Source organism: Pelodiscus sinensis, chromosome 14, assembly GCF_049634645.1.
Source record: "Pelodiscus sinensis isolate JC-2024 chromosome 14, ASM4963464v1, whole genome shotgun sequence".
Lineage (NCBI taxonomy): Eukaryota > Metazoa > Chordata > Testudines > Trionychidae > Pelodiscus > Pelodiscus sinensis.
The window spans coordinates 30,049,497-30,071,893 of NC_134724.1; the positions used below are offsets into that span (position 1 = coordinate 30,049,497).

The 22,397-nt window shown below is 45.7% G+C and overlaps 1 protein-coding gene across 5 annotated transcripts in view; it reads left to right on the plus strand.

Annotated features, from left to right (window-relative positions):
- MINDY2 (MINDY lysine 48 deubiquitinase 2) overlaps positions 1-18,631 on the plus strand; it is a 105,615-nt gene extending 86,984 nt beyond the window's left edge. For 4 of the 5 annotated variants that reach the window (XM_006112460.4, XM_014578985.3, XM_075897328.1 and 1 more), the window contains 2 exons: positions 2,306-2,488; positions 16,853-18,631. In XM_006112460.4, the coding sequence (XP_006112522.1) occupies positions 2,306-2,488; positions 16,853-16,978 (309 nt within the window). In that variant the 3' untranslated portion in view covers positions 16,979-18,631. The remainder of the gene's footprint in view (positions 1-2,305; positions 2,489-16,852) is intronic. The other variant, XM_075897327.1, reaches the window with a different exon arrangement.
- The last annotated feature ends 3,766 nt before the right edge of the window (positions 18,632-22,397 follow it).

Here is a 22,397-nt window from a genome sequence, read left to right on the forward strand (position 1 = left end):
TCAGAGAAGAGGTGGAGCAGGGGCAGAGCCTTGAAGGGGCTGGAAGGAAGCAGGGAAAAGGTATTTGGGTTTGAGAGAGATCTTACATTGCACTTAAATTGAAAAAGTGATCTTGTGGACCACTGACTTCCATGTTGTCAAAATTTAAGTGAATGTTAACACCACTGAGTAGTCCCACTGCTCGATTTTCAGAGTGATCCTCTCCCCTTCTTTCAAAGAGAGGATGAAAACTTTTGATGGAAAATAGCTTTCTCATAGTGGTTTAATGCAACAGTTATAAATATATTAGGAATTTTAAAAAGGAATGGATGTTTTTTTCAGGGTGGATTGATTTAAAGCACCAAAAAAAAAAAATCATGGATTTAAATAGATTCCCACGGATATTACTTCACATATTTCTTCAAACAATGGTGCAAATTGGATCACTAAAACATGTTAATTTACAGCTCAGTACAACATTGTACAATATCTAAGTGGGCATACTTTGTGTAATTTTTTAGATGAACTTAATTTTTATTTTAAGAAATAGTATATAATACTCATTATCTGTGTCAAGCTGCAGATGCAGCAGCAGTACTTTAGAAATGGTAAAAAATAAATCAGACACACAAACACCATAGCATTTACATTTTATTGAACTAAATCTTCATTGTCACAAATGTTTTACTTTTGCAATTGCAGCACTTTCCTGAGTTGCCAACAGATAGCTGTCCTAAAATTTTTTTTTTTATTTTCAAATTTTATTAATTCCAACAGATGGGTCCACAGACCACTAAATGTACGGTGTCCTTAAAACTTTTACAACTAGCTCTCATATTCCCCATTCCCAGTGTCATTTTGATATGGACCTTATTCCACTTTACCAAAAAAGCTAAGACTATGCTTAGCATGCACTTAACTTTGGGGTAAGCCCCACTGAAAACAAGTATGGGATGGGTTCCTATGGGAAAGCTGAATTATGCTAAAGTAAAATAGGGAATAGATTTATGACATCACCATTATGGTCTGTGACTGTGATGGTCCAAAATAAGAGGCATATATTATGTAATAAAAATAAGAAAATGACACACAATGGTAACTGGCAACTCTAGACTTCTCTTACTGCAGCTTTCTGTACTGTATACTTGGGTGATAGATTCTAAACCTAGTTAACTATTAACCAAGTCGTAAGGATTAGCTAAGCTAAACATTTTCTTCTAGCAACATCCAGCATAGCAAACAGCTTGGGAATTTAATTGTTACATCACACTAAAAGACATAGAATCTTGAAGAATGATGCAAATCTGTCAGGGATGGTACTTAGTCCTGCCCTGCCATGAGGGCAGGGGACTGGACTCTTGACCTCTCGAGGTCCCTTCCAGCTCTGAGATAGGTATGTCTCCTTTGCATTGCAAAGTTGATCGACATTATTTTTCAGACATATCCATATCTTCATCCACATCATTTTCTCCCAGTAAGCAGTTTTCCTTGTGCTGTTTCATTCTTGCAGGTAGGCCCTGCACCATCTTGCACTGATACAGTTGTCACATTTTCCTTTTTTACCCAGGGAATGAATTTCTTCATAATATTCCCAGATAGTCTCATGCCTAGAAGCTATGGCTGTTTTTCTGTGGCAAAAGTGTGGGAGAATATAGAAAATGTGTCTTCCCTTTTTCATTTTAATCCACTCACTGTTCGTCCTTTCCTATATATTATCTCTTTGTCTTTAGACAGTGTCTTAACTAACTTTGCCATGTTTGGCCCAGATCTACCACCACATAAGCACAGAACTAAAACAATCCTATCAAGTCTGTGTCTGTCTTCGCACGTTAGTTTGCTGAGAAAGCCCAGAGCAGGGTTATTAGGACAGACAAGAGCCATTAATTTATTTTTAGGAGATGGTAAGTGTAGCATGTTTGTGATGAGAATTAATTGTAACTATTATTTTTAAATGAGAAATGTATAATGTTATTGATTTTTTTAAAACAAATTAAAAATAGATTTTTTAAAATAATTGATTTTAATCTATCATGGTTTGTTTACATATGGATACCGGTAAGTATAGAAGATCTTAGGCTGTAGATGTACTGAGTATAGAATAAAGTCAGAGGATGCATACAGGCCCTCCTATCACACAATTCCTTTCTTAATCTGATTTCTTATCAAAGGTTTAACCAGCACTTGTAAGTGGCCTTTGACTATTCAGGAAGCATAAATATTGAATGCTGGAGATTTCATTTTAGAGGTTCATGGAACTGTACTGTTATTACTTTGACTCATCATTAGGGCCATAGAAACGTGTATTAATAATGAATTTACTTCTTAGGACTATCTAATGGCATTGTCTCTACAACAAGAGCAGCAGAGCCAAGACATCAATTGGGAGCAGATCCCAGAAGGAATCAGTGATCTAGAGCTGGCAAAAAAGCTGCAGGAAGAGGAAGATAGACGGGCTTCTCAGTACTATCAGGAGCAAGAACAAGCAGTTGCAGCGGCTGCTCAGGTCCAGGTAAGAGCATGTTCCATGATTACAGTATAGTTCTTCTTTGAGTGGTTGCTCATGTCCATTCAAAGTAGGTGTGCGCGCCGCGTGCACCACGTCTTCCGGAGCATTTTCCCTTGCGGTACCCGTAGCGCCGGCAGGGCGCCCCCTGGAGTGGCGCCGCCATCGTGGGGCATAAGTACCCCTGCTGGCGCTGCCCCACCTCAGTTTCTTCTTACCGCCGTGTTGGTCGTTGGAGCGTCTCTCTCTCTCTATAGCTGTTAGGCTTAGATAGGTTAATGGTTCCCATTTCTCACTTTGTAAATAGTTGTGTAGTTAGATAGTTAGGTTTTTTGTTTTTGTTCCTTGCCCCCTTGGGGGTGAGGAATGCCAAGGCCGCAAGGCTTTAAAACGTGCGCTGACTGCGGGAAGTGTATGCCCGGGGGCGACCCACACGACAGCTGCCTTAATTGTCTGGGTGAGGCCCATTTGGCAGTAGCTTGCAAGATCTGCAAGTCTTTCAAGCCTCGTACCAGAAAGGACAGAGTTTCCCGCTTGAAGCTTCTCCTTATGGAGACGGCGCTTCAACCGGCACCGCTGGACCAGCCTGCGGTGTGCAGCGCACTGGCCTCCACGCGCGAGGCCATACACCGGCACTGGGCGTCGGCGGCAGGCTCCCGGCACCGGTCTCACTCTCCCCCTTCTAAGAGGGTGAAGAAGTCCCAGGGCAGGTCCCTGTCCAAGAAGCCGACGTCGGCTGGACACCGCACCACTAGCTCACCGGTGCGCGCCTCCCCTCTAGTGCACCGTCGGCACCGAGGGGAGCCAGCGAGCCCGGGCCGCTTGCCCTCTCATCGTCCATCTACGCCGGACACCTTTGAAGCAGCACAGGTCTTAATCAGCCTTACCACCTCCCCGCTGTCGTCGGTTGACTCGGACGGGTCGAGGTCGCCCACGGGGAAGCCCTAAGGGCGCCGCTATCGCCCTTGCATGACCAGGGTCGGCATGCTACAGTGGCATATGTGTCGGGACCAACCACACTGGGTTTGGCTCCCACTGCTTCTACGGGCTCCTTCACGCCGGGTCGTCATGCCCAGGGAGCCTCAAGCCATGGCAGGCCTTTGCTCTCCGAGTTGCCAGAGCCCCGCTTGGCCTTACCGGTGCCATACTCCCAAGGCTATCTGGCTTCTCAAGAGTCGGCGTCCGTCTCCGTGCCGTCATCGGCACCGGCTTTGGCTCAGTGGTCCACCCCGGTATTGGGCATGGGCGCCCCGGTACTGCGACAGTCGGACACAGCTCGGTCGGCATCGAGCCTGAGCACCTCGGTGCTGTACCTATTGGCCACGCAACAGGCACCAGGCCTGGACACCTTGGTGCCGAAGCTACAGTCTGCGCAGCCGGCACCGGGCCTGGACACCCCATTGCCACAGCTGCAGTCGGCGCAATCGGCACCGGGCCTGGGCACCCCGGTACCGCAGCCCCAGGTGGCACCACTTCCACTTTTTCAGCCATTGCAACCGGCACCAAGCTTGAGCACCTCGGTACCGCAGTTACTGGCAACGTAGCCGGCACCAGGCCTAGGCACCCCGGTACCGCAAATGGCGTACACGGCACCGAGCCTGAGCACCTCGGGGCCACAAATGGCGTACACGGCACCGAGCCTGAGCACCTCGGGGCCGCAAATGGCGTACACGGCACCGAGCCTGGGTACCTCGGTGCTGCAACTGCCGCCTCAAACGGCACCTGGCTTGGGTGCCCCGGTACCACAGTTACTTACTGGACAACCGGCACTGGGCCTAGGCACGTCAGTGCTGCAGTCGTTGGTGCCTTCGGAGTTCGCCGCACCGGGTCTGGGTCCCCCGGCACCGCAGACGGCCCATCTGCGCCGTGCGCATGCAGGCAAGCTGGAGTCGATGGCCAAGTTTGCGCCCCACTCCTTGTCGGCTCCCCCGTGACCGGAATCCGATTACTCTTCGGACTTGGATGCGGTGTGGGTACGCTTAGGGTCTTCAGGAGCTTCTTCGACGCACAGATCTAGATCCAGGCACCGAAGGGACCACAACCAACAGGTGCGGCTTCCACACCCACAGTGGCCCTTCTGGACTCCCTGGGCCTATCATCAGTGGCAGGGCCAGCCGCCACCATCTATGGCGTCGGAGGCTTCAGGGCACCGCTCTCCTCCCTCTGCGTCCCTGTCTAGGGCACCCACCTCCCCTCTCCAGGCGCCACAAGACCCAGAGACACCGCAGCCATCGGTGCCGGCAACAGACCCTACAGAAGCTCGGGCCGCCCAATCGGCACCGCAGTTGACTGCGGCGGCTCCCCTGTTGGTCCAGGAGTCATTGTCATCTTCCCCCGATGAGGCACTGGCAGACTCGGCGCCCGAGCTGCCATCAATGGACGCCAGAGCGCATCGAGACCTCCTGCGGAGCATGGCTTCCAACCTGGCTGTTCCGGTCGAGCCCATAATTGAGGATACTGACCCGATGGTAGACATCCTCACTGAGGACACCCCTGCACGATTCGCACTACCACTTAACAAGACGGTTTCAAAAATTACTAATGCCCTGTGGCAGACGCCAGCAACTCTGACTCCTACCCAAAAAGGGGTAGAGAGGCATTATTTCGTCCTGCAGTAGGGTCATGATTTGGTCGTGCAAGCTGCGGCCCAAAAGGAGAAGCTTCCCCAACCCGGTCCTTCACCAAAGGCAAGGGAACCTAGGAAGCTGGACTTGCTGGGCCGCAAAGTATACGCTACGGGTGCTCTGCAGCTCCGTATTGCTAATCAGCAGGCGATGCTGAGCAGGTACGCCTTCAACACCTGGCGGGCAGTTGAGAAATTTAAGGACCGACTCCCGGTGGAGGACCACCAGGAGTTTGGGGCTATGGCCTCCAAGGGTAAAATCATCATAAGAACTGCCCTCCAAGCGGCTTTGGACACCGTGGACTTGGCAGCCCGCACCATGGTGACAGGTGTCGTTATGCGCCGTGGGGTGTGGCTCCATGTTTCGGGAATTCCCGCGGATGTCCAGCACACTATCCAGGACTTGCCCTTTGAATGGAAGACATTGTTCTCGGAGCATACGGACTCCAGGCTCCACACCCTAAAGAACACTAGGTCAACCCTGAAGTCCTTGGGCATACATACGCCAGCTACTCAGCGGCGTCAACTGCCGTTTAGGCAGTAGGGTAGAGCGCAGCCCCAGATCCCCCACGGGGACTTCTGGAGGAGCCGCTACCAGCCCTCCGGTGGCGGTTCCGGGGTGGCTGCGCACCCTCAAGGGTCTAGGGGTCGACATCGTCGCCCCAGGTCAGAGCCCCAACGGGCAGGCCCTCACGGCCCTTCCAATCAGGGCAAGCCGCAATTTTGACTTAGAGCTAGAGAGTCCCGTACCAGTCTGCCACCCGGGCCCCCCGTTTGGGGCCCGGCTTTCCCGTTTTGCCCAGGCATGGGCACAAATAACGTCAGATGCCTGGGTCCTCAACATTGTACGTACAGGCTATTCCATCCCGTTCCTGGGCCCACCGCCTTCAAAGCCCCCTACCCTATCCCTAATAAGGGACACCCCTCACGAACACATCCTGCTTCAGGAAGCGGGGGCACTCCTCGAAAAAGGGGCAATAGAAAGGGCTTCCCCACACTTGAGGGGCAAGGGGTTTTACTCCCGTTATTTTGTTGTCCCAAAACCAAAGGAGGGTATCCGCCCTATCTTGGACCTCCGGTTCTTAAACAAGGCGGTGGTGAAACAAAAGTTCAGAATGGTAACTTTAGCCTCGGTCATCCCAGTACTACAACTGGGCGACTGGTACGCGACTCTCGATTTAAAGGACGCCTATTTCCATGTGGCTATCAGGCCCAGTCACAGGAGGTTCCTTCGGTTTATGGTGGGCCGTCACCATTTTCAGTTTATGGTACTCCCCTTTGGGTTGTGTACTGTGCCAAGGGTGTTCACGAAATGTATGGCTGTGGTTGCCGCCTTTCTGCACAATTGAGGAGTACATGTGTTCCCCTACCTCGACGATTGGTTAACCAGAGGTCGCTCGTATGAGCAAGTAGAAGCTCACGTGTCACTCACAAGAGCTCTCTTCTTAAGGCTGGGGCTCTTGGTGAATGTCGAGAAGTCATCCCTGACCCCCTCTCAGAGCATAGTGTTCGTGGGAGCTCTACTCGATGTGAAAATGGCCAGAGCGTTCCTGCCCCACAGCAGGTTCCTTGCAATAGGGGAGCTGATTTCACAGTTAACCCGGTCCCCCATCACGACTCCCTGGGTCTGCTCCAGGCTCCTGGGACATATGGCGGCATGCACTTACACGGTGCGACATGCCAGGATGAGGATGAGACCCCTGTAGGCTTGGCTGGCAAAGGCCTTCTGCCAATCCAAGGATCTATGGGACTCCATAATTACAGTGCCCCTGGACATTCTGGACTCCCTACTCTGGTGGACCCAGGAATCTGTGGTGCACAGCGGAGTTCCCTTCAATGCCCCTCCCCCCTCGCTGACCCTGGTCACCGATGCATCCGACCTAGGGTGGGGTGCACACCTCGGGGGCCACAGAACTCAGGGCCTCTGGTCCCCATCCGAACGGTCTCTGCACATCAACGTCCGGGAACTACGAGCGGTGAGGAAAGCCTGCGAAGCATTTCTTCCGAGGCTCTCCCACCGCTCCATCCTGGTGCATATGGACAACACTGCAGCGGTTTTCTACCTCAGCAAGCAGGGTGGGGCACATTCCCCACCTCTGTGCAAGGAAGCCCTGCTGTTATGGCATCTATGCGTCATGCACAACATCTCGCCCCAGGTGGAATACCTCCCCGGGTGCAAGAACCTGCTTGCAGACACACTGAGCAGATCCTTTGGAGCCCACGAATGGTCGCTCAAGGATTCTGTACTCAGCCAGGTTTTCCACAAGTGGGACTATCCCCACCTGGACCTGTTTGCCTCGGCACGCAATACAAAATGCAGGAACTACTGTTCCCTGCTGGGGCTGGGGAAATTTTCCAAGGGAGACGCCCTAACGACCACATGGCCAAAGGGCGTTCTCTACGCCTTTCCCCCATTCCCACTAATCTCCAGGGTGTTGACCAGAGCAAGAACTTTCAGGTCCTCGATCATCCTCATAGCCCGCAGGTGGCCCAGACAATTCTGGTTCCCCATTCTGGTGGACATGTTGGCCCGGGCCCCCATAGCACTTCCTCCAGTTTGGGACCTACTAACCCAACCTTGGGATGGAGGAATAATGGTTCACCCGGATCTCCGGTCTCTCCACCTGATGGCCTGGTTTATCCGTGGTTGAACCAACCGGAAAGGGAATGTTCCCGACAGGTACAGATGGTGCTCCTTAGCAGCAGGAAACCCTCTAAGAGATGGTCGTACGCTGCCAAGCGGTGGCGCTTCTCGTCTTGGGCGTCCCGGAGAGGAGTAGAGCCATCTTCGGCTCCTATCCCAGCTATTCTCGACTATCTCTTTCAACTTCGTTCCTCTGGCTTGTCCTTTCGTCTATTAAAGTCCATGTGGCATCTCTCTCCGCCTTCCATGTGGATACGGCAGGAGCCTCTCTTTTTTCTAACTAGGTGGCTAAAAGGTTTCTTACGGGGTTGGAGAAATTGTATCCCTCAGTGAGGGCTCCATACCCCTAATGGAACCTCAACCTGGTTCTCCACAGGCTTATGTCCCATCCCTTCGAACCCTTGGCTACCTGTTCGCTGAAGCACCTTTCATTGAAGGTTGTTTTCATAGTAGCCATTACATCTGCTAGAAGGGTATCAGAGTTAAGGGCGCTGACCATAGAGCCGCCCTACCTTGTTTTTTCTCACGATAATGTGAGGCTACGACCTCATCCAACCTTCCTCCCGAAGGTGGTTTCTCCTTTTCACCTATTCCAGGAGATTTATCTACCAGTGTTCTTCCCTAAACCTCACACATCCCCTAAGGAGCGTGTTCTACAGTCCCCGGATGCCAAGCGAGCGCTGGCTTTTTATATCAACCGAACCAAGCCCTTCCATAAATCCCAACAGTTGTTTGACACATTTGGGGGAAAGGGAAAAGGTTCGCCTGTTTCTACCCAAAGGTTATCAAGATGGGTGGTGCAATGTATAGTGGAGTGTTACCAACTGGCGGGTAAAACCCCGCCCAGGGTAAAGGCACATTCCACCAGGGCGCAGGCGTCCTCGGTGGCCTTCGGCGCCCAAGTGCCTATCACAGAAATCTGCAGGGCAGCCACCTGGTCTTCCCTCCACACATTTACAACGCATTATGCGCTACCTCAACAGGCCAGGGAGGATGCAAGGGTGGGCTCTGCAGTCCTCGAATCTGTGATGTAAATATACAGATCTCGTTGTCTTTGTTCTGGGTTGGTGACTTGTCACTGTTTATTTGTTCAAATAAATCTGTTTATTGTTCACCTTCCTTTATGACTCTGGTGCTATGACTGTTCCGACCCCTCCTCCTTGGGGTTAGCTTGGTAGTCACCTACTTCGAATGGACATGAGCAACCACTCGAAGAAGAAAAGAACTGTTACTTATCTGTAACTGTTGTTCTTCGAGATGTGTTGCTCATGTCCATTCGACTCCCACCCTACCTCCCCTTCGTCGGAGTATCCAGCAAGAAGTAACTGAGGTTGGGCAGCGCCGGCAGGGGTACTTATGCCCCGCCATGGCGGTGCCAGTCCAGGGGGCGCCCTGCCGGCGCTACAGGTACCGCTAGGGAAAACGCTCCGGAAGACGTGGTGCACGCGGCGCACACACCTACTTCGAATGGACATGAGCAACACATCTCGAAGAACAACAGTTACAGGTAAGTAACCGTTCTTTTACTAGTTTTATTTAATTTGTGATAACTTCATTAAAACACAATTTCTTATTGTGTTCAGTGTTTTACATCATGGATAAGTTTCCTTCAGCATGAAAAGAATAATGTCTATTTGATTCTCTTACCATAGAATCTTATTTTGCCTCACATTTTATTTAATCTTCAGAGACAGTAACATAAGCAGCAAAATCACAACAATGTTTATAGAACTTACTCTGGATGTGTACACTCTGTACAGTGAGTGATTTATCATGGCACATCAAACGTGAGGAAAAAATGTAGTGCTGCTAGAATATGCCTGCTAATTACATATCAATATCAGAACAATGTTTTGCTATAGTAAACCAAATTGCTAATGGCCTAGGCTTCTATATCAAGTTCTTGCTAAAAACTGTTGAGTCTCTCAGTAGAAGGGCAGAGTTGGCTTCCCCTGCTCGGGCAAAATCTCTCCTTTGGGACTGGTCAGGTCCCAAGGGTGCTGGACTAGGAAGGACCATCCTGTACGGAAAAACCAGTTTTTAATGGCTTATTCCTCTACCACATCATGACTGGAAATTTTGCCTTACTGGTCCTAAAAATTCCCTTTTTCAGTTTCCCATAACTATTTTGTACACATTTAATTGTGTCTGACTTCTGAAATTAAACTAAACAAAAAAACCCCACTATCAGCTACATAAAACATCCAAGTACTTATTCTTATCTGTTTGTTCTTCATTAAGAAACATTTTCCTTGTTACTTTCTCAGTCATCCAAATGTCAGCAAATGTAGAACTTATCCTTCTGCATGAGAGAATCATAATGTCTGTCTCAAATGTATTCATTAGCCTGCAAAACTGACAGAGAACCGAAAAGTCAATCTTGAATGAAGCCGTTTCATTCAAGAGAAAAAAAAATTTGCACAAGGAGAGGAAGTCCATAGCCCAGCACTTTGAGGGTGCTGTTTTATTAACTGAACTATCACAGACTGTGCAATAGATGGTTTGGCACTGGTGTCAAAAAATTTTGCCTTTATCCTGTTTATTCAGTCCTATGGTGTCCAATCAGTTCTGAAGTAGTAGCCATTATACTGGCCACTGCTATAATGAACTAGCCACAGTCAACTGGCCAAATAGCCACATGTGACTAATGGCTAGTGTGTAGGACACCATGGATTTAGTCCATTGTTACTACTGAATTATCAGAGGAGATATCCTCAAGTTATGTTATATAATATACAACTATGTTACTTTCCCATAAACCATATTATAGGAGTTGGTAGTCTTGCATTACCGTAATATCTTGAGTATAATGCGCACCAATGTATAATGCACATCTACCTTTTAAATGTTAGAATTCTGGAATAAACTGAGCTCTTATCTATAATGCGCACCCTCATTATACTCGCGATTTTACCATATATCCGCCTGCAGGCTCGGCAGGGAAAAGCACGCGCAGCACCTTGGAGCCAGCGGTGGAGTTTGAAGCCTGCTCCCTGCCCAGCTGCTCATGCGCCGCACTGAGCTCGTGCCTGCTGCGGGACCCCTTGCCCAAACCCCCACCCCCGAGCTGATCCGCCTGCCGGCTCTTCACCTTGTCTGGGAGCCTGGCTGATCTCGTGCCTTTTGCGAGGCTCCCTGCCCAGCTGAGCTTGCACCTGTTGCGGCGGCCCTCTGCCCAGCTGCCGGCCAGCTGTGCAGAGCTCGCACCTGCCACGGAGGCCCCCTGCCCAGCTGAGCTCATGCCTGCCGCAGGGCCCCCTGCTCAACTGAGCAGGGGGCCCCGCAGCAGGCACAAGCTCAGCGCGGCACGTCAGCAACTGAGCAGAGGGCCCCTGCGGCAGGCGCAAGCTCAGCTGGCCATGGGGCCCCCGCAGCAGGCGTGAGCTTAGTGCAGCACGCCAGCAGCTGAGCAGAGGACCCCCGCAGCAGGTGAGAGCTCAGCTGGGCAGGGGGCCCTCGCGGCAGGCACGAGCTCAGCGCAGCACATCAGCAGCTGAGCAGAGGGCCCCTGCGGCAGGCGCAAGCTCAGCTGGCCATGGGGCCCCCGCAGCAGGCGTGAGCTTAGCGCAGCACACCAGCAGCTGAGCAGAGGGCCCCCGCAGCAGGCGAGAGCTCAGCTGGGCAGGGGCCCCCCCCCCGGCAGGCACAAGATCAGCCAGGCTCCCAAACAAGGTGAGGAGCCAGTGGGCAGGGCAGCTGAGCTCGCGCAGGCGGTGGGGATGGGTGGGGGCCCTGTCCAGCTGCCTGTGCACCATGCCTTGTCCTGGAGCCTGGCTGCGAGGGGGAGGTAAAAATATTGTACAAATCACCTCCAATGTATAATGCACACCCCGGTTTTAACCCTTAAAAACGGGGGGAAAGTGCACATTATACTCACGATTTTATGGTATATGACATAATATTTAAGTTTGTAGTAGATTTGGAAATTGCTCTTAATTTGTCCTTTTAATATGTCAGAATATTAAATTAGACGTAGATGGCAATAGAATTTTCTGTCCAGGTCCTCTTAGGTAATTTTGTCATGATCACCTGGATCAATAGGCCTTCAGCTATCGTTAATACTGCGCTGATCACAACACGTCCATCATTCTTCTTGCACTCTTGCCTTTCTTATCCATGTTCGTCCAAAATGTTTAACAATGTCATCTTCCCATCTTCTTGGAGGCTGACTAGGTGGTCTTTTCTGTTCTCGCGGGTACCACTCAGCAATAATTGCGGTCTACCTTTTGTCCATGAGCCGTGCTTTGTGGCCTGCCCATCGCATTTTGTTATGTCTGCTTTCCACAATATCTTTCACGCCACTGCATTCTCTAATCATTTAATTTGGAATACGATCCAGAAGGGAAATTCCCCACATAGCTCTCTCCATTGCCCTTTCAGCTACCAATAGTCGCTGCTGTTCTCTCTGCATCAAGTGCCCACGTTTCGCTGCCATACAACATGGCTGGCAGCACTGCTGAATTGAAGATATTTGTACATGTGGTGTTATCGATTTTTCTTTGAAGACGTCCTTTATGGAATTGAATGCACACCATCCTGCCCGAATCCTTTGTGAGAGTTCTCCGTTCAGGTCTTGGCGCATATTAACTTCTTGGCCCAAATATATGTACTGTTCCACTTCTTCGATTTCTTCTCCTGTTATTGTTATTTGGGCTTTTCATAAGAGTCTTATCGCATGTATTTCGCTTTGCAGTGATTCATTTTCACACCGACCTGACTGCTTTTCTTGTAAAGTCTTTGTAGCATGCTCTGCAATTGGTGCTTTCAGCAATTAATACAATGTTGTCTGTGAATCTGAGATGCGATAATCATTCTCCATTTATGTTGACACCACTCCTCTAATTGATCTTGTTCATAACCATTTTGAGGCATGCAGTGAATAGTTTCAGTGAAATCATATCTCCTTGCTTCACACCTTTCTCGATTGGGATACAGAGTGGAGTTTCAATGAGAGTAATATCTCTTGTACATCCAGTATTCGCTTCCTTCAACAAATTGATATATTGTGTGTTAATGCCCTGCTCTGTGAGCGTCTTTAATATTGCATTGAACTCGACACTACTGAAGGCCTTTTCATAGTTGATGAAAGCAATGCACAGCGGAAGTTTGTATTCCCTCGCTCTTTCTAGGAGCTGGCTATGGGTAAATATATAGTCGATTGTGCTGGCTATGGGTAAATATATGGTCGATTGTGCTGAAATTTCTTCAAAACCCTGCCTGCTCTCTCGGCTGTTGTTCATCCAGGCTCTGTGAAAATCAGTTCATTACCACTTTTGTAAAGAGCTTGTAAATATGAGAAAGTAGGCATATAGGGCTGTTGTAATTCTTAAGATTTTCTCGATCGCCCTTCTTGTGCAGCAAGATGGTATTCGACTCCTTCCAGCTTGATGCTATTTTTCCGTCTTCAAGATATCGACTGAATCTTAAAGCGAGGGCCTTCCAAAGTTTTTCGCCTCCTGCAGAAATAATTTCTGACATTATTTCATCTGTGCCTGGAGCTTTTCCTGTTTTCATCTGGTATAATACGCTTCGGATTTCACTGACGATTATTGGGGGAATGTGTTCTTCTGACGCCTGGAGCATTGGGAGGGGGACTTTGATTCTTGATTTGAATAGTTCTGTATAGAAGTCCTTACAGACCACCTCTATCCCTGCTTTGTTGATTACTGTGTCTCCATCCTTGTTCTTCAGTGCTGTTATGCTCAGTCTATACTGCATCAATTCCCGCTTGCAAGTCTTGAAGCTTTTGCGTGATTCAGCTCTTTTGAGGAGTTTTTCTTTCTGGAAGTTCTCAAAGTCATCCTTCAGCTTTTGCTGTATAAACTTGCACAGAATGGAGTACTCCAAGTTGTTATTCGAGCTCCTTTTCATGTTTCTCCACTTCTTGAGCAGGCTTTTTGTTTCCTTCGAAATTCTTCCCTTCTTCGACTTTCCAATTTCAGCTGCTTTTTAAGCAACGTCTCAGCTTGTCAGCAAAGGTACTATAGTTTTCATCACACTTTTTTCTGTCTGGCTCCAGTCAAACCCAGAAATCGCTTTCTTCAGCTTTGCTTCATCGAATGTCTTCGGCCATTGTTTCCTATTTGTCATCTGTAACGCCTTCTTTTCTACCACTTCGTCAAAAATCAACTTCACTCTAAGCAAGCGATGGTCATTGCCGATACTGAAAGGCTGAACCAGAGATGTCTTGAATGATGAGCCTTTTATTGACTAAAATGTAGTTGATTTCATTCTTGCTTTTTGCGTTTGGTGCGATCCACGTCCACTTTCTTGCGATCTTCTTTTTATACCAGGTGTTTGCCACGTACAGTTCTTTCATTTCTGCCATCACTATTAACCTTTCTCTTCTTTCATTCCTTTCACCACTGCCGTATCTCCCTATGAATTTTTCGCCAGCTTTCCCTCATCTGTCCTTGGTGTTAAAGTCTCCCATCGTGACAGTGTAAGTGGACTTTTGCGCAGGGGCTCTTTCGAGCTCTCGGTAGAATTCTTCCACTTCTTCGTCCTCTCTTGCAGTTGTGGGGACATAGGCCAGGAGGACCTTGAGAGTAGCCTTTGACTCTATCTGAAGATGAAGCAAACCAATATGTGATATTAGCTGGCATGCTATAACTTTCAAAGACCAGTCCTTACTGACGATAAATCTGACTTCCCCAACGTTTCTAGCACCGTCTCCCTTTCCGAGTCTCACAGTGCTTCCATCTTTCCAGTTGACTTCCAACTCCTTCTTTCATTGCGTTTTGCAGACACCGAAGATGTCGCATCTTATCCTTTTCTTTTCCTCCATCAAACGGTTTAACATTTCCTCCCTCGCCAGCGACCTACAATTGTAAGTACACACAGCGAGGGTTGTCCTTTTCCATACTGGCAGTTTTGTCGGCCTCTCATCACTCAATTTCGACTCCACCACTGTAGAACAGTTCAATGACACTCAGGGGACTAAAACCCATTTACTCGTATTGTTTTAGCCATTGACTTCAAGCCATCCCACTGGCTAAGTGGGCAGGCGTGCGTACCTCCTCAAACTTAGCTAGCCTCCAACCTCTAAGGAGAGGGAAAAACAGAGAGCAGTCCTCTTCCTGGATTGGATAGTCCAACACCTTTGTAGCATGATTAAATCTATCAAGGCATACGCCCCACTACCATAGGTGTCCGATGGCCAGGGTCACCGCTGCGCCACAATGAGGTGTTGAGGTAGGATTTTGCAGCGGTGACCCTGGCCGTCACGATCAGGGCTCGACAAACCGCTGTTTCTACTTGCCCGTGGTGAGTAGATTTCAGCTGGTTGCTCTGTGCACCCCATTCACCGGCACTGCGCTGGTGCATGCACGGTGCGGGCAAGTAGCTCTTGCCACAGTTTGTCGAGCCCTGGTCATGATAATTATGTTAAAGGCATTCTGTTAAATGTGATTTTATATTCATTTGTATAAATTGCCACAACTAAATTTTTAAAATTGAGCCTTCAGATTCTAAGATTGTTTTAAAAAAATCTAAGTTTTAGTTGCAAATATTGAAATTAAACTATCTAATGATGTCTGATTGCATCTGCAGACAGACAGGATCAGTAACGCAAAATTGTGAACTGTACCCATTAATTTAAACAGGATATGAACACTAGGAATGTTAGATATTGGGTAACTGAATAGTCGAGTAACTACATGAATTCTAATTGGTTACTCATCTATCTGTAGTACCCAGGGGTAGGGCCAACGACAGGTGCACTCTGGCCCCACTCCCAGGGAGCTCTTGCCACCTCACACTGCTGTCTCTATCAGCCTCTGTCAGCGGGAAGCCAATCCATGAAGGGAGCACGTCTAAAACCCAGCTCTCCATGCAGACCTGCTGCCTCGTACTGTTGCTTCTCCTCGGGCAGCAGCTCCTGTTCATGGGAGGGGGGAGAGGGGGGGTATCCAAGCTCCCTGCAGACAGGGGCTGCTGCTGGGTACCAGCCTTGCTCTGCGACAGGCCCAGACTCGCTGCAGACAGAGGCTGCTTTGGGGTAGCCTCTCCTGCCCCACCCCTCTCCCCATGTCCCGGTGCTGCTGCCTCTAATGGAGGGGGGGGGGCCCAGCAGCGCAGTGGGTGGGGGCAGGTGGCAGACAGAGGTTGGTCCCACAGTGGGGTGTGGGATGCAGGTAGTAGACAGACTAGTGCAGTGGCAGGGGTCAGGGGACACCACAGAGCAAGTGCTGGGGGAACAGATAAACCTAGGCTTATAGGTTAATCATATAGTAGACTATACGTTGACATCCATAATTAACACTGAAGCACAATTATGACAATATAAGTAACACTGTTACGCTGTTCATTGTTTTAGTAGAAACATCAAACTACTGTGTTTTATCCCGCACTGTGGGATGCAGCTGTAATTATTTGGTCAGCATGAAAAGGAAGTAGCCATCTGCAACTGAGTTTCTGGAGTGGGGAAGCAGAAATTCATGTGATGCTTTACCAAATTCAGACTTGCATCTGCCCCTCCACATAGTTGGCCCCTTAGGGTTTCAAGTACCAAAAGCATTGACTGACTTTTATTTTTTGATAATCCTCTCCTATGGCTTCCTTGTTGCTAAAAGTCCCAACTTTTCCATAATTAGTAGTCAAAACCCAGCCTTTTCTCTTAACTTCAAAATGTGGGTTTTTTATTTTAAAAAAGAAAATGAGAAAATCTACACCGCAGTGAAAATGAGGGAGTATTATAGCTTAAGTTAAATTTAATAGCAAATTAAATTATACAGGTTATGTGGAACTGATTTAACTGGTCTGAAATGGGCATGATAGGGAGAGTGCTTGGGGCTCAGTATTGCACATTATTTAGGTTTGCTGTACTGTGTAAGAAGAGTGGGACTTGTCTTATATTTCATTTGGGCTGGTGGGACTCTGTTTTTCTTGCCAAAAATAATTAATTTTGTGTGTAGGTTTTAATAGATATTAAACTGAAATCTTCTGTGCCTGATGGCTATGGTTTGCATAATTAATGATTAAAGCTAGTCAGCATATTTCAGTTTCTATTAGTATAGACCGCAATGTTGATTCAGAAACTACTCTTTAGCATTTAGAAAATATTTCTCTATGCCATTTTTTATTTTTAAAGTCTTTCTTCCAGCAGGTACAAGGAGCTGCTTCTCCAGCAAGTGGAAAACAATCTGGAAGTAGTGAACGCAAACGAAAAGAACCACGAGAGAAAGAGAGGGAGAAAGAGAAAGAAAAGAATAGTTGTATTATTTTGTAACAGGGGATGGATTTTGCCAGGAGTCATCAACTGCATGTCCTCAAACAAAAACAAGGAATAAAATGAAGACAAACCCGTTACATGCCGCCTGTGCCTGATTATCCCATGGATTTATTCATGTTTAAGGAGAGGATGGGTGACTACTTCGTTACAATCATACAGACTTTCTTCAGAGTTATACAGCGTGCTCTGCGTAAGATGGAATTTCATTACAGTTGGATGCGGCTGTGCTTCAACTCAGTCACAGGAAATATTGCACCTTGTAGCTAAACATACAAATCATGGCAAGTTTTGTGTCAGTGACATACATTTCGTATAATATCAGTTAGTAAGCTATTTCATCTTCTGATCTAAACAAAGAAAGGAGGTAATTAATTTTGTCCTGAAATCTTTACATCAACACAACAGAATCCTGTATTACTTCTCATGGTCTGACAATATAACTTAGATTGTGTATTTATGGTTTTAGACCCCAATGAGTGTTGAAGCACGCTGCTTCAATAACACACCCAGATTCCTTTAAATCAAGAGCCAGTAGACCATTCTTTAAGTGATATATGTGTGTGTGTAGGGTTAATTCTACCACTCATGGCCTTTGCCCTATGCAGAAGTTATTTGTTAAACAGCATATGGATAATTGTGTGTCATGTGGGTTGTCTGTTGATAAGCAAGATAAAGATTCATTATTGCTTTTGTCACAGTTATAAAGCTTGGGATCACAACTCAGATCTTATCAGGGTCAGACTCAAATAATGTAATAGTTTTTTTTCTTTGTTTAGTATCTTCTGTTACAGGTAAACTGGACCAGAGAAGTTTTTGTTATTTGACTTCTCCATGCAACACATGAGCAGTGGTAGGAATCTGAAGTCTCTAATAATGCTTGTCCTGTGTAGGAATGCAGAATTAAAATGACTAACTTAATATCTGCCTTTGTCCAGAAGTACTTTTCATAATTAATTAACATCACTTTAATGTATCCACTTGTATATTTAAGCTAGTGTACTGTGTATAAATACTTTTAAAAATTATGTATAGTAAAAAGCACACTTTTTGCAGGGTGAGAGAAAGGATCAACTAGTCTCTCAAATTGTTTGGAAAGGCACTCAGATATAGTATCACTTTTTTGTTTAAATCACTAAATGAGAATTATGGGAAACTGCTACAGAAATAACCAGTTTTTCTAATTTATGGGAACCAAATAAACATGTTACATCTTGTAGTATTAAGTTACATAAACAGAATACTTGTTGAATTTTATTATGAGGTTACTACAAATCCTTTCATTTAAGCAGGGAAAGTCAATTACTACCTTGTTACTGGTCTTTTTGATAAAGTTATTTAGCAATTTGTAGACATTTGAAAAAAATGCTTCTGCTGGAAAACAGTTCTGATTCACATTTTGAGTTTTGGTAAGTGCATTAATGTATCTGAGCGTAGAAAAATTGAAAGCCGCCAACTGGAATATGGTACTAATATTGTGTGGCTTGAGGGACGTCCACAGAACTCAAAATTTAAAAAATCCCTCGATTTCTGAATGTGAGTCCAGAATTAAATAAATGCTATAGAGTTGTTTCAAACAGAATTGCCAATGTAATTGGAATGAGTCATTGCACAAATCTGTTACATATTTAAATAAACAATTTGGTTGATAAAGTAGGAATAGTTTTGGCAATAAATGAAGGGCCAGTCTGGATAACTGTTTCTTCTCAGCTTTTTAAAATCAATTTGTTATAAAAAGGAAGTTGTTATACTGAAGTTATGATGACTGAAGGGGCTCTCTTTCAGACACACCTTAGATACAAAGTTCTTTTTGTACTGGGATAGACTTTTTGTATACCTTGGTAATTACTATAGAAAGGTCATTAATACTTTTTTCAAATGTATGCCAGTTAAAATAATGGTATTCTCTGTCAAATCAAACAATTTTCCATATTCCATTTGCTGAAGCAATCCATTTCTTCAGACAAGTTTATACTAACATAACCAGAAACATAAATGTAAGCGTTTCCTTTAATCACAACAGAAAGTATTGACATATTGTATTGGAGGGACAAAAGCTTTTAACAATATTTTTTAAAAGTCAGTCTGTTACTGAAGAGAGACATTTCCAAACTCAGTTACATTTAATACTCTTGAAAAATAAATGCCAAGTTACGCTTTTGTTACCTTATTTCCAATGACAATATTACCATTTCACATTCACTTTTAAAACACATTAACAGATGGTTATTGTTAGTATCAAGTACATCTTTTCTGTAAAAAAAAAAAAAAAAAAGAAAAGAAAAGTTACTCAGTGTGCTTTCTAACATCAGAAGTCTGTATAATATTCCTTCTTCTTGTCTTACTGACATCCCTGAAACATAATTTGATATACTTATGGTAATATTAATATATTGAAGTACAGTGGAAGAAAACAAACTTAAATGTCAATGTTTGTTATGAAAACTTCAGATTTTCCAGATAATTTAGTTTTTCTCCTTCAATAAAGGAGTTAGGTTATGTCTACACTACCCCGCTAGTTCGAACTAGCGGGGTAATGTAGGCATACCGCAATTGCAAATGAAGCCCGGGATTTGAATTTCCCGGGCTTCATTTGCATAAGCGGGGCGCCGCCATTTTTAAATCCCCGCTCGTTCGAACCCCGTGCCGCGCGGCTACACGCGGCACAAACTAGGTAGTTCGAGGCTTAGGCTTCCTAGGCCTACTAGCCTAGGCTTCCTAGTTCGAACTACCTAGTTTGTGCCGCGTGTAGCCGCGCGGCACGGGGTTCGAACGAGCAGGGATTTAAAAATGGCGGCGCCCCGCTTATGCAAATGAAGCCTGGGAAATTCAAATCCCGGGCTTCATTTGCAATTGCGGTATGCCTACATTACCCCGCTAGTTCGAACTAGCGGGGTAGTGTAGACATACCCTTACCTATTTCAGAAATATTGTCATTTGACACACAATAATTCATGTCAGTTTGCTCTTTAAGGGTATGGATAGGTTAAGGTTTTGAGAAATATTGAGGCTCTTATTCTTTTACTTCTAGAAAATTAATGTGTGCATAGCACAGCTTGGTAGTGAACAAAATCATAAATACATAAGCTGGTATCCAATATTACATGAGTTTGGTGGTCTTAATTTCCTACTGGACTGCTAGCTACATCACCATATAAAGAATACAAAGATTGAGCATTGAGACTGAACTACTCTTAACTCTATTGGTGGTCTCCTCAAATATTGGGGAATATTGAGGGGGGGCACAGTAGGAAGAGTTGTACCCCTAACTCTGGTATTATATTCTGTTCTCCAGTGCTTGCACCTTGCTACCACAATAAGTTTATTTTTAAAATTGACTTGTTGTTTTTACTCTATTTTGTTAAAATACTTCTGTGTGGGGCAGGGGGTTGGAGCAAGATGTACTCTTTAGGTATCTCCTTATGATATACAAAGATGGATAAAGAGCTATCAAGGCAAAGTATATTGGGAGTTCATAGAAATCCATTTAACTGCAAAATATAATCCTTATTTATTATCTCAATTAATCTAATTAAATTTCTAGTATAGACATACTCCTGAATGAACTACCTGCCCTTCCATTCCTTGTTTGCTATTTATCACACTATTGTGGCTTTAACAAAATACAGGACTATGTAGCACTTGAAAGACTAACAAGATGGTTTATTAGGTGATGAGCTTTCGTGGGCCAGACCCACTACCTCAGATCAAATAGTGGAAGAAAATTGGCACAACCATATATACCAAAGGATACAATTAAAAAAAATGAACACACATGAAAAGGACACACATATTGTATCCTTTGGTATATGGTTGTGCCAATTTTCTTCCACTATTTGATCTGAGGAAGTGGGTCTGGCCCATGAAAGCTCATCATCTAATAAACCATCTTGTTAGTCTTTCAAGTGCTACATCGTCCTGTTTTGTGTTTCAGCTACACCAGACTAACACGCCTACATTTCTATCACTATTTTAGCGTTAGGAGTTCAAACCATAATGGTTGCAGTGTTGCATGGGGTTGCTTCTGAGTATTCAGATTTGAATTTACAAACTTCTTAAAATGACTCCCATATTGAATAATAGGACATTGACAATCAATGTTGTTCAACACACATGCAAAAAAGAGTATTCACTACTCTAATTTGAACTTTACCTTTTTTTCTTCTGATGAGGCATATAGGAAAGGTATAGTCAGGGGTGAAAAGAACTTAGGACAGTACCTGTAAGAAATTTATCACAACCCAGCTCCCTGCCAGCTTTTTAAATAGCTCCCTGCTTGCTTTTGCTACAGCTCAGCCAGTTCTTGCCAGAGCTGTGTCCTGGGTTGCACTGCCTTATTTCCCCTCTGAGTGTAGTCAGCCCTTTGCTCAGTTCAGTTTCCCAATAAATACCCTGCTAGAAATGTCAAACCAATAACTGGAGTTTGTAAAAGATATGTGGTCCACGATGTATCCAATTGTATGTAGTTTCTAATGGTTTTATTTAATTTAGAATATTTGACTTTTTTAAAACTTGAGAGTGCAACTTTAAACAGCAGGCAGCCTGCATGTTCCTAGGTCATGTGATTTCATTCACAGTTTCAATATTCAGGTAAAAGCACCAAACAGAACATTAGTTTGATTGTACTGGGATACTGTATTATCCCATACGAGCTATGACAAGTTGTTTGCAACAAGAAAGGGGGTGTTATATGTTTGACCCTTGGTTGATTGTCCAGGTCCGTTTAGAAGGCTGTTCTCTCACATGCAGCTGGAATATTCCGAGAGAACAATTCTCTCTGACATATCTGGAGCACAGTGTATGCTGGCCGGTCCCATCTTCCCCCAAGCAGTGCCTGACCTGCCCTGTTAAAAAGAAGGGAACAACTGATTTTTGACATTACCCCAACTTGTCTCATTTAGGGATGCTTTTGTCTTCTCTTCTCTTCTTGTACTGCTCCTGGGCCAAGAATGGGGCCCATTCTGTAGGGCCTCTCAGCAGCTCCACTGAAATGTCAATCTCAGAGATTGTGTTGTCATGATCTTAAGCTGTTTTTATCTTAAAATTTCCCTCTGCAGAGCTTGCTGTAGTTTAGACGCTCATTGCTGTTTTACAGCTATCAGTGTCCTAGTTTATAGGCTTACTTGTTCATATGAAAAGGCTTCATATTTTAAAAGTGATCTGGCTTGAATCATTCTGTTTCTGAGAACTATAACTGCATGATTGTCAGAAGTAGCAGAGGCTGATTTCCACAGGGAAGCAATATTTTGAGGGCACGCAAAAGAGTTGTTTTGTGGAAAGTCATTTATCATGTCTGGAATCTATGAGGGAACACTCTAGTGACATTTTTTAAATTCTGAATAGGAATCTCATCTATTTTAAAATAGCCAGCTACAAAATACTTTGTGGTGACTTTTTGCTGTGTGCATTGATTTATCCC